Source organism: Anabas testudineus, chromosome 3, assembly GCF_900324465.2.
Source record: "Anabas testudineus chromosome 3, fAnaTes1.2, whole genome shotgun sequence".
Taxonomy (NCBI): Eukaryota; Metazoa; Chordata; class Actinopteri; order Anabantiformes; family Anabantidae; genus Anabas; species Anabas testudineus.
The window spans coordinates 27,035,428-27,047,747 of record NC_046612.1 but is presented as its reverse complement, the minus strand read 5'-3'; the positions used below and the strand labels follow the sequence as shown (position 1 = coordinate 27,047,747).

Below are 12,320 nucleotides of genomic sequence, written 5' to 3'. Positions count from 1 at the left end.
CACTTTCAAAATAAAATACCAAGCGCTTGGCCGCTCAATAAACGTCTCGCTGTGAACGAAGTGATGATATAAAGCTTATTTGGATTCCTGAAAATATAGGCATAGTTAGTATAGAACAGTTACTATAGCACATAGCGCTTCATACATGGTTAAGTTTTTGAATGCGGGTTTCTTTTGAAAGCTATTACCGGAAACGCACTGTTTCTGCCTGATGGACGCCTCCAGTAATACCTGTCGGACCTCACACGATTCATTCAGCTACTTTGGACTTAGACAGATGTGGGCGGTTGCGTGACCTTAAGCCACAAAAACAGTTGTTTAGCTAGCTAAAACGAGCTAAGGTAGCTGCTTGTTCATGAGCGATGCTCAGTGTATAACGTTAGGCAGTTCGTTTCATTCATTTTGGCTAGCGTTAGCTTCGTAGTGGCAGGTCGGTTCGACGTTCACCTACTAGCTCACGTCAGGTAACGCTAGTCGCCGCTTCGCTTGTGTTTCATAGTCCAGGAACAGCGTGACTTGTTTCCCGGGAGGTGACTGTCCGCTGTGTCGAGCACTTAGCCGCCGGAACGTCAGCTAACCGTCTGCAGGGAGAATCAGGTTCAAGAGGTAACGTTAACTTTCACTGTCATGGATTATGAACATAAGGCAAAGGTAGTGGCTGAATGCTTGTTGAGCTACAAGAGGGACGAGTCCGGGTGGAAGGTCTGCAAGAAATCGGTAAGTATTTTCTGTTCTTAGTGATTTTCATCACTTACTGTGATACATGTTGTTGTTAACATGAAAGAAATGTGACGTGATGTGGCCTTGTTCATCCACATCTAACAGCTCAGGAGAGAGCAATATGTTCCGAGAGTTTCACATAACTCTATTTAAATCTTATTCATATTTTCAAAATAAAGCTTCGTTGTCGGTGTTCAGTAGTTCACTGTTTAAAGTGTACTGTGCACCTACTCCGAATCCATCCTGTCTGGCCTCAGTACATGTACCAGCTGTACTGTATGTAACACCGTATTAACATGTGTATACAGGTACAGGTTGGCCCTTAAGGACAATTAAGGGCCAACTTGTTGTATCAGGTGATTGTGGCTTTTCTGTCATGCTTGCTCCTCAAGTAAGAGTGCAGCAATCCTAAATTTAAAAATGACTTAGTAGTTTGGAAATATGTAGTGTATTAGATTAAACAGTGTGGACATTTGTTACCTAAAGTCAAATGTTGCTCACTCTAAATGTAATGTTTTCTTTGGCAGAATGACGTGGTTGTGTCTTGGCGTCCTTCATCAGAGTTTCCTGGGAATGTGTGAGAAACCTCAAGTTATTTCTTTCTTTATTATCCGGTTTGGATTTTAATAAATTGATTCATTGAACACAGTAAAGACAGCACACTGCTGTAATGCAAGGATCAGACTAACGGGACTTGTGCCTATAACAGTTACAATTTGTTTAAAATCTACACAACATGATCACAAAAACTGCATGGATAAAATTTGAATTAAAATTTCTTCCAAAAATATGTCACAGCAAAATAAATAAACGGTGACAGTGGTGTAGTGCAAGGCTACTTTAGCTCTTCTATGACATTTAAAAAACAATTGTAGCTATTATTAGCTGCTAGTATTGATGTTTGTTTGTGATTTTGTGCATTTTTTAAGGTATGGAAAAGTCCTGGACAAATTTCAACAGAATTTCAAAAGACAGAATGCTATATGTCCCTGTGCTCTTCTCTTTGTGGCATTTGACAACATCATTTGTAATTTGGATATTTATTATTAAGGAACCCCAGATGCCATGTACAGTGAGGTGTGAGCACAGGCACAGTGACCTAAAACCAAAAAATTACAAAAGTAATTAGTGAAAAATGTCTGTTATTGTATTTCAGAATGCAGAAACAAGGTTTCTACTCTGGAGGTTTTGTCATTGCCTTAATAATTGACTTTCTTTTTTTTTTTTTGACAATCGATCTTGTCCTGTCATCTGACTCCCTCTACAGCTACAAGGGCGAGGGTGTTGTTAGTGGCAACCTGGAGAAAGTGTGGGAGTGCCTGAAACCAGTACCCAACGGGCTTAGAGTGAAATGGGACAGCAATGTCAAAAGGTTTGAACTTTTGGAGCAAATCACAGAGGTGTGTTCCTTTTTTCTGATGAGAGGGTGTTTCATGGTGATTTTGTATGATTTTGTATGAACTGACCCAGTTCTCACTCAGTAAAGTAGTCCCATTTCTTTTTAGTTCCATTAACAATTGCCTAAATCATTTTTAAAGCGCCACAAGGTGTCATAATCAACCTCAGCCTTTTAGGAAAATGTCATACTAGAAGTGATACTAATTTTTGCTTTTGTCTTGTTTGACTTAGTTATTGAACTTCACTTGTCTCCCTTGTCTCACACAGGATATCTCTATCTGCCGAACAGTCACACCTTCAGCAGCTATGGGAATCATAGCTCCCCGAGACTTTGTAGATGTTATTTTAGTTAAGCAATACGAAGATGGCACAATTTCATCAAATGGTGCGTAACAACACATTCTTGTCTCCCTTATTTGCTAATCTTGTTTGTTGTTTCTGAGATTTATTGTGCTGTGTAGTAGGGGATGGATGGGGCTAGACTGTCACTTACAGAAGTGATTAGGATGCACGGCTGTTTGATTCTTTACATAAAGTAGTGTTTTGAGATTCTACTATGCAGAGGGTGCACAACAAGTCTGGGCAGACTCAAAAGAGATTCAACATAGATGTCAATGTCTGTGGGTGTTTTATCACCTCACAACAAACATTCATGTTGACTTGAATCAAATATACGTGGAAAAAATTATAATAGGAACTTTAGGAAGGGTCTCATTTATCAAAGCATCTGTACAAAGTTGGTAGGATTTCATCTGTTCTATAGCCAGGTTATATGTATCTGCTTGTACATGTTCAGGCTTATTTAAAATACATACTCTACAAAAATTCCAAAGACCTCTCTAAATTGTTAACCTTAATGTGTAGAGTTAATTACTGTGGACAAACGTAGTAGATGAAAACACACCTAAATGAGGTTAAGATAATAGCATTTAAAAACATCCTTTACCAATCAAGTATGGGCATTATGGACATAGGTCAAATCTTTCAAATCATCAAATCTTTACAAAACCCAAGTTAGTTATTTGGCAAAATTTAATATGAATACCTCATATTATGTCATTATTACAAATATACTATACTATAATATAGTGAAATACTTTATAATAGTTTTACTATTGAGGTTGAACATAACGCAAAGTAAATAATAAATACCAGTTACTTATAATTAACTGGTATTTATTGTACAGAAACATGGTCTGTTATTGACAAATCTGACACATCAACACACTGGTGCTACTAGAGAAAGGAGATGAGATGGAAGCATTAATGATAACATTTCCTCTAAAAGTTTTCTGCCTGCCAAATAATAAACTGAAATGCAGGAAAGACACTTTACAGTATATCCAATATTGACAGTAGAGTTAGGGTGTGTGTGTGTGTGTGTGTGTGTGTGTGTGTGTGTGTGTGTGTGCATGTGTGTGTGCGTGCGTGTGTGTGTGTGTGTGTGTGTGTGCGTGTGTGCGTGCGCGCGTAATTTAGGAATCACTATGTCCATGATTAAAGCCATCTGCCACACTGTGAACTGGCCAGGAGAGGTTGTAAATGTACAAATATAGTGTTTCCAAAAATAATATAAAATGACTGTGATGATTATGTAAACAGATGTGAGAGTATTCAAAAAACAAATCTGTCTATATGCAAGGTTGATAAATGAGGCGTCTGGAAACAAGCTCAAATGATAGTTTCTCTATTAGTGTAGCCCCTAAAGTTGTGGTGGGCAAGGAACTACAGACCTGTGGTTTCAACTTATGTTACTACAGCAGCTCACTTTATGATGACATAATCCCTAACTGGCTTCCCAGCCACAGTCACCTGCCTGAGCAAGAAATACTTCCTGGGGTTAAAGGTGGATGTTTTTGATGGGGACAAAGTGCCACCTGGGTGTCTTAATATAACTTTAAATATATTCAAAGAGTAGATATCCTCTGTATATATATTCCCTGAGAAACACACAGACTTTTTGACTGTTTTTTTAAAACAATCATAACGGAACAGGATAGACATTCACATAAAAACATAAGTATAAAAAAGAGGTGAAAAAGACAACTGAAGAACATTTGCAAGCAATTGAACATTAATAAAGGCGAATAATTATACAGTTTGTTGTAGAGTATTAAAACAATCTGAAGTCCTGTAATAAATCCACTTCAATGAAAGTCATACTGTTCAGAGCTAAAATATTATATACAGTGAGGTATTTCTGCTATTTAGCTTAACTGATAAAAAAATAGACTTGAAATATTAACATAAATCAAAGTTATAGAAACACCTGTCAGTGGAATGCAATGCAGTTCCACAGCATCACCAACTAGAGTTTTTAGAATGATCATACTGCTGAATTGCAGGATTGTTGCATTAGACTGTGCTAGCTTTAACCGGGTATAACTGAAAAACACACAGTCAAGTATATGACTCCAGATTGTACTTTAAGATAAGAGGGCAGTTCAACAAGGCGATCATATACAGTAACTGCAAATAAGGTGAGGTCATTTCACCAACCAATATATTGCTCCTCACAAAGGTTGATAATTATTAACCATGACTGACTCTTTAGTAGTGAGCCGCAGCTTTTAAATTTTGGGGATTTTGGAAAAGAAAAATTATTTTTTTCCACTTTTGCCACTTCACAGACATGTGAAACACAGATGGTTTGATATAAATACACAATTTACTTCAGAGGCAAAAAAAGTGAATGGTAAAATGCTTACCCAGACATCTGCACAGTCTGCAGACCCACTTCCTGGTTGTGAAGTGGTTAAGATAATCTGTATTTTTTGCCCAGTGGACCAGCAGTTGTCATGGTGTTCAGATATTTGACTAGTGACACATTGTTTATGATTTTGACTTTGTATACTTTGTTGATTTGAAGTCACACAGTTAAGGTGTACCTAAAGTGGTCGGGTGGGTCGATTGACACGTAATTTGGATGAGCTGTGTAGGAATTACCACGCTTTATATTATATTTTATATAACAGTGTACTGTGTCTTTACTGACTGTAAAAATATGGAACTCTATTGGAATTAAGACCTTTGACCTTTGAGGCCCAAAGGATTTCAGATGTTTAGTCTTAATGGTTCCACTAGAGGAATTTACTAAGTAACACACTGTGCACCTTTTTGAAAATCCACTTATTCATGCTCTTGCGGAAAGTTGGATGAGAAGATTCTCATCTGGACCTACTTAAAGCATTGAAGCTTCATTTATACTGAAAACCTGCTTGACTGTTGGTTTGGATTTTGAGCTTGATAAATGTGATAAATGTGAATGTTATGTTATGTCAAACAGCCACTAATGTGTGTCACCCGAGCTGTCCTCCCCAATCCGGCTACGTGAGAGGATTTAACCATCGATGTGGTTGCATCTGTGTCCCCATCTCAGGGTGAGTAGCTAACAAAGGATTACAGAATATGCTGGACAGAGTTTTAATTCATGACTATTGCTTTTCTTTTTTGTGTAATTCACTTTTTTTTTTCTTGTATTTGTTCCTCACTATTTGCAGAGAGCCCAACAAAACTCAGGTGTTCACATTCTTCCAGACAGACCTGGGCGGCCTCCTCCCTCGCACTGTGGTTGACTCATTCTTCCCCTCCAGCATGGCTGAGTTCTACAGCAACCTGGCCAAGACTGTTAAATCCCTGAAGGACCTTTGACAGATCAACCTTCAGTCATGAGGCATGCCGACTGGTCAGGCCACATGTTCATTCCAAACTAAATAGGGATCAGCACATTTTACATCATCTAAAAGATCCAATCTGCATTTATGTTTCAAGTACATTCCTGTATTCCGGTGTTAGGAGGAATCTAGTAAATCAACAGTCACTCCCCTTATTTGAAAGCAGTTTATAAATGGAAAAATGCCAAAGTAAGAATGAGGGCTTGCATTTGACAAAACACGCATCTTAAACTCCAGTCCCTTTACATCCTTTACATCTGTAGGATTAATTCCAGTGCAGAATCCTTCTTTCATCCAGAACTTTCTGTGACATCAGACATGTCCTCCTCTACTGTAATTGCACACTTTAGGGTGAACAGGAAACATGCATGCTGCATGGACTTTATTTATACCTTATACTGGTAAGAGACCAGGTTTAGAGTACTGCCTTGTTACCTCATCGTTGTTTTGCGTACTTGAAATGTCATAGTTCTGCTCACCCCCTCCACCTGTAAACCTTGAATATCTGCCTCATTTACTAGCTACTCTGTAACACTGAAGCACATGTGGGATACAGTAGCATACAGTACTGTAGGTCTTTTAAAGCAGATTCACTTGTTTTTTGTTTTATTTTTTTTGTAATAGAATGCATTTTTAATGAGTAATGTAACATTAGTTAACTAACAAATTGTTATGTCATCCTGTCACATATGGATGTACTGAAACTTTTTTTAAAATATTGTGAATCAAGATTCTCTGTGAATCTCTGTTGCTGTAGCAGTACATTTGTCAAGTTTGGACTCCACTTGTCCAGACCAGGGCATTTTATTCTGACCTGACGCTTTGAGATACCGGTGAAATAATAACTGGATAACAGTCCAGCCTCTGGCTTTATTTATATCATGTTTTTCTTCAATATAAAATTTAGGTTCAAGCTTAAATGGCGTGATATAGAACATTACATGATTCAAAATAGTGTGATTTAAAAAATGTATTTTACAGTTTTATGCTTTGAGTGAGGCTTGAAAACTTGTTTTCATCAGCTGTGAGGCAGCTTGTGCTGGGAACACAGGACAGTAATATGTTTATTTTCTTATTTACATGAGGTTTTCTTATAGTGGCACATCAAAATATCAGATGTGGAAAATGTCCAGTTACTAAGAGTCACTGTTGCAGGGTAGAAAGTAGAGCAGTCGGTCTACTACTTGCAGTGTGGAATGTGTGAACCCTGGCTTCAACAGGTCACACGTCAAAGTGTCCTTGGGCAGGGCATTGAACCCAAAGTTGATGTTTGTTCCTAACTTATAAGTACCTTTGATTAAAAGTGTCTGATACATGTAAATTGAGTGTGTATCAGTTAATATGGAGACATACAGACTATTGACACATTTACTGCTTGATAAAGTCATTACCACTGAGCACTAATGGTGCTGTAATAAAATATTCCTGCCTATTCCAAAAAGCTTTTACCTCGTATACAGCAATGATAAACAAGACATAAACTGAAACCACAGTTGCTTTTTACTCTTTCCACTATGGATTCTGAAAGTGAAGCTTTCATTTGGTGCTATAAGCCTGTTTTTTCACTCACAGCTGGTGAAGCTAAGTTCTCAAGGCTGAAACTGAAATACACACTTAGTTCTCATTTTATTAGGCTCACTGGGTTAAAATTAATACAGTCCTGCAGTAAAAAAGATGATGTACAAGCTTAAACATACGTGACGTAATTGTACAGATTGACAAAATGAAATGTACAGGTGCAAACTCAAATGTAAAAATGTTTAGATATCGAAGTTTGTACGTCAAAGAAACATTTTTGAATGACATAATGTTCCATAGTGTGATACATCACTCGTCTGTATTTGGACACAAACATCAAAGCTTACAGCACTTGGTAGAATAAAAATCATGTCTGTATTTATTAACTAAGCCAACTAACTATTAACTAAAAAGGTAGAAGCTAATCAAATCAGACTGCTATTTTGAATGTTAAATGTTATAGAATAACCATGAATACAAACATAGATTATTATAACTGCCAGAATTGTTTTGAAATAATCAGACAAAATAACCACACAAATGTGTTTTGTATCATTCCAACCTTCATACATACAAAATATTTGAACATAGCACAAACATGTGGTTGGACCAGCATTATGTAAGGCTTCCTTTCATTCCCTCTTCATTACTGTTAAAGTGAACACTTCCTAACTGATAACGTGTGGATACAGACCACTTGATAAAGTATTCAGCTTGACCTGAATAAGCACTTTATTAAGAAATGAACTGAGTAAGTCAACGGTTGCAGAGTCAGGGAAGGCTAGATGATAACTTTGATTAGTGTATTAAACTGCTGAGGTGCCCACTCTTCTCCAGAGCGTTTATGTGTGTGATAAGCCATAAACAATGACATGTTTTAACTAGTCTTTTTCAGTATTGTCAATATTTCTTAGTTAAGTGTTGAGCCATTTTACCTGTAACACCTTTTAACCTCACTTAGTTGTCAATCAGTTTTATTAGACACAATCAGCCGTTTCTTATCCTGTGTGCTTGACATGTTATTGCTTACATTTGGATATAGAGGAATGTACGTTGTACTGTATTAAATGTGGAGCCATCAGGTTTTACTTTGATTGTGAAAATGTCAGTCTCATTGTACATACAGGTAGCTGCTATGGAATGGAAACCATATATCTGACTTTTAAAGTAAATCAATACTGAATCACCTTTTTGACTTCTATTAATCTGATCTGTATGTGTGTGTACACAGTCAGGACAGCTGTTTTATTTCTAATCTGGTCCAAATTCTCACATTTTTGTCTCATTTTAGTCCAAAAAAACAAAGAGTCTAGTTTTATTGGAGAGTGTCCAGTAGTTTTTCTTTTAATTATAAGAACGTTAGTTAGATCAACTGACTTCAACATTTGCATTCTCACATAGAGGTTCTCCGGGTAATGTCTACATAAGTTCAGTCTGAGAATGACTTTAGACACATACCACTGTTCAACATTTTCTATTAGGTAGTGAAAGTGAGCTTCATACCTACAGCTTAGAGCTAGTCAGAATATTCATAGTGGATCACGAATAATGCAACAGAGAACAGAGGGAAATCTGAACTGTTAGGAAAGATGCATGTAAAGAATCTGAACCTTTGGTGAATAAAACATCACAGATGTGTTTAAAATACACAAATAGCTGTGACATACTGCTCATAGGATGGGGATTTAGGATGGGTTTTTTAAATGTACCAGTAGTAACTGTAACAGAGTTATGTAACCTCTTAACTCTATTGAACTATTTAACTTTCTGTGTTCCTTCATGTGTTGTTTGAGTTTTGTGGTATTTTCCCTAGTGATTCTGTAGCTGCTCTCACTTTTTCTCATCGTGGCATTACAAGTGAAATGGTCCCAATATCATTCTGTTTGTTACTAAGCCTCATTGTTGCAATTATGTTCTTTTCCTGTCAGTATGTTGAGTTGATATAGAGAATTTGTTTTAAACCACATTTTAATCAGGTTTTTTATTTGACAGTTAAACTGTATGGAGATTTAGTTCCTGTTCTTCTATTACGTGAGTTTTGTTTTTCATTAACATGGTTTCTAAACATGTTTTTAGCCACTGTCACCACTAGAGGACCCTGTTGTCTCATAACATGAAATACTTTTTCACAAGTTTTTGGTTGTAAAAACACCTCAGCTTGTGCAGAGCAGTGCAGCAGCATGTGGTTGTGTGATGGTTTACATTCACTGCTCACTTATCAGTGAACTTTGACCAACGTGTATCTCTGTGTATCCAGAGTGACACGCTGGTCAGAGAGCATGTTTAGTGTTGCAGCACCAGCCCTGCTTTAGTTCAGCTCTTCTGAGTATCAGGTTGTGCCTGTGATGGGCTTTCTGATGACCAAATATCCTGGATGAATGTTTTGTTGTGTGACTGAGTTTTTGATACCAGTCCAGAATTTAGTGTGGATCAGGAAAGGTGTGATCTACTGTCCTGGCAAACAAACACTTCAGACATGTCTCCTGTGTTCCACCAGTGCAGGCTGTGCTGTGTACTCACTGTGTTGGATAATTTAATGAGTGACACAACAGGAAACTACAGTTTGTAAAATGAGATATGTCATATGATGCTGAGAGTGACTCCTGCTGTTCTTAAAGTTGACTTACCCATGTCTAGTCAGGGTCACGGAACGGTTTCTCTTGTTCTGTTCACCCATTAAAGTGTTGATAAAAATTTTCTTAAGAGTATGTTGTTGTCCACCACTGGCCTGAGAAAAACAACTTTTTATGCTTAAAAAATTCAAAGCCATCTACTGTCCAGACGTGGAGAATGAAACATTGCACAGACTTGAGCTCCATTTTGAATCATTTTATACAAGGTATTTTGAGTTCTTACAGCAGATGTGGCTGATTCTGTTAACATCTGTTTTTTATTTGTTTTAAGCGTACCTTAATAGAAAACATTCATTATGCGGCAGAGACAAAGCATTGTACTTGTGTGTGTGTGTGTTCATCCTGAGAGCACAGTGGATTATTTTAAGCACACAGAAAAAATGAAAATTTTGTGGAGAAATTACAGCATCTTTCCACTGCTTTCAAAGCCTTTGACACTTGCTCATAGTGTCTGAGTTTTTTTTTTTTTTTTGTACTTTTGTGGATAATAATCAACAGCCAAATACAGTTATTGAGCATGGATCAAACTGTCCCACTGGACACTCAGGACTAAAACACAAACAACTATGTAACGTTCTGGTTGGAATTATTTTGATGGACACTGAAAATGGCAGGAGGTTCAAACATAAATCTACTGAGTCAAAAAAAGTGCGTAACAGTCTTTGATCTTCTACTTTGTCATACATACAGTACTATTAATCAGAAAAATAGACAATTACTCTGATATTAAATTAATTCTCTTCATTTATAGATACATTACAGACAACAGCTAATGAGCTCTTGTTCTCCAAACTGTTTTAATTAAATGAGCCAGTGCAGCAGCAGCACAGGTTTGGTGCGGGGCTCCTGTATTTTTAGTCTGAACAAAATCAGAGTGAACCATTTTGAAAGACTTCCACACTCACACACTTTGTAAGGCAACTGTGGAAACTGAGACCATCTGTCCCACATTAGCTAAAAATTGGGTTTCTCACGTGGCCTGTGGCTTGTTTTGTACCGTGATGGACTGAGTGGATACAGCTGCTCGTCCTACACCACTACTGGAACAATGTCAGGTGTCATGGAGGAACGGCAAACAAACTAGTTTTCACTGTTAGACTTTTAAAATAAATCCAGTCATGTTATACTCTTCAATAACTTAACGTGAATTAACAGAACATATTGTTACATTTTGGATATTCAGTATATGGGGTGTCAAAGACAACACAACACACCTGGCAAGCCAAACTTCACTGTTGAGTGACTGTATCCGTGGGAACTGAAGTTACTGTTTGTTGTGTTTCTGACGAGTAGAGGCAGTTCACATCCTGTTTCACTCCTTCATATTCATACTGTTGCCTTCAGTACTGTTTTGGGGGCAGTTGTGATGGCATGTTGGGTGTTTCCCTATTACTGGTCAGTATGTGCTGCAGACAATCTGATCAAAATTGGGCTTTTGGATATTAAGCAGCTTTGTATCAATTTTGATGGGGACATATGGAGGTCCATATATATTTGGACACTGGTCATCATTTTGGCTCTGAAACTAAACAATCAAGACGTGCTGTAAACATAGACTGTACTGTACTGACTTCATTCTTCTGTCGTCCACCACAGGTGTTTCAATGATCTTCTAGTCATGAAAAGTCTGTAATGGTTAAATCAGTCGCTTCACCTGAATCGACCTGAGCTGCGAAAACAGCCCAAAACTAAACATGAGGTGAAAACAAAAGCTAGCAGAGCATCACGAGAGAGGAGCCCCAGCATCTGGTCATGCCTGTGGCTTCCAGACTTCAGGCAGTCATTAGCTCGAAAGAAATTGCAACCTGGCAAAACTGGCCTTGTTTGTCCAAATATTTTTAGCAACAAAAAGTTTAGGGTTAATGAAGCAAAATGAATGTTATTCTTACACAATTAAACCTTTAGATTGAAGCTATTTCTTTGATTCATAACGAATATATTGTGCTGATGTGCAGAGCCAAAGATGATGACAACTGTGTCTTAGTTTAAATGTATATGGACCCTGAACTGTTGTTTAACCTGCAGCAGTATTGTTGTCTTCGACTAAATCTAATTCAGTAATTCAGCAGCTGTGTCTCATTCCGTCCCCCCCTGCCTCCTCCTGATGATGACTGTGATGGGTCCTTCAGGTAAAGCCTTGATCATGTTCCAGGCTTCAAAGCGAGTCATGTCCTGCAGACTGACTCCCTGCACCTGCAGTAGTTCCTCTCCACTTTGAAGGCCGCTCTGCTCTGCTGCTCCACCTGTCAAACAAACACACAAAACACAGTTCCTATATTTACTGTAGCTCTTTCACACTATTACAGTAACATGTTTTCAATGTGTAAGCTGCTGACAACAACATGAAACAGTGTTAGTGTCCAAAGGTTTCTGCAGA

The 12,320-nt window shown here is 37.7% G+C and overlaps 2 protein-coding genes across 3 annotated transcripts in view; one reads left to right on the top strand and one right to left on the bottom strand.

The window, feature by feature from the left end:
* Nucleotides 1-222: 222 nt before the first annotated feature.
* On the top strand, nucleotides 223-10,889 carry stard5 (StAR-related lipid transfer (START) domain containing 5). Its single transcript, XM_026378986.1, has 6 exons — nucleotides 223-717; nucleotides 1,248-1,297; nucleotides 1,988-2,120; nucleotides 2,386-2,503; nucleotides 5,405-5,498; nucleotides 5,619-10,889. Exons 1-6 carry the CDS (start codon nucleotides 628-630, stop codon nucleotides 5,767-5,769), a joined length of 636 nt encoding a protein of 211 aa, XP_026234771.1. The 5' UTR covers nucleotides 223-627; the 3' UTR covers nucleotides 5,770-10,889.
* il16 (interleukin 16) overlaps nucleotides 10,125-12,320 on the bottom strand; it is a 43,020-nt gene continuing 40,824 nt past the window's right edge. For both annotated transcript variants that reach the window (XM_026378984.1, XM_026378985.1), the window contains exon 26: nucleotides 10,125-12,186. In XM_026378984.1, coding sequence (XP_026234769.1) covers nucleotides 12,020-12,186 — 167 coding nt within the window. In that variant the 3' untranslated portion in view covers nucleotides 10,125-12,019. The remainder of the gene's footprint in view (nucleotides 12,187-12,320) is intronic.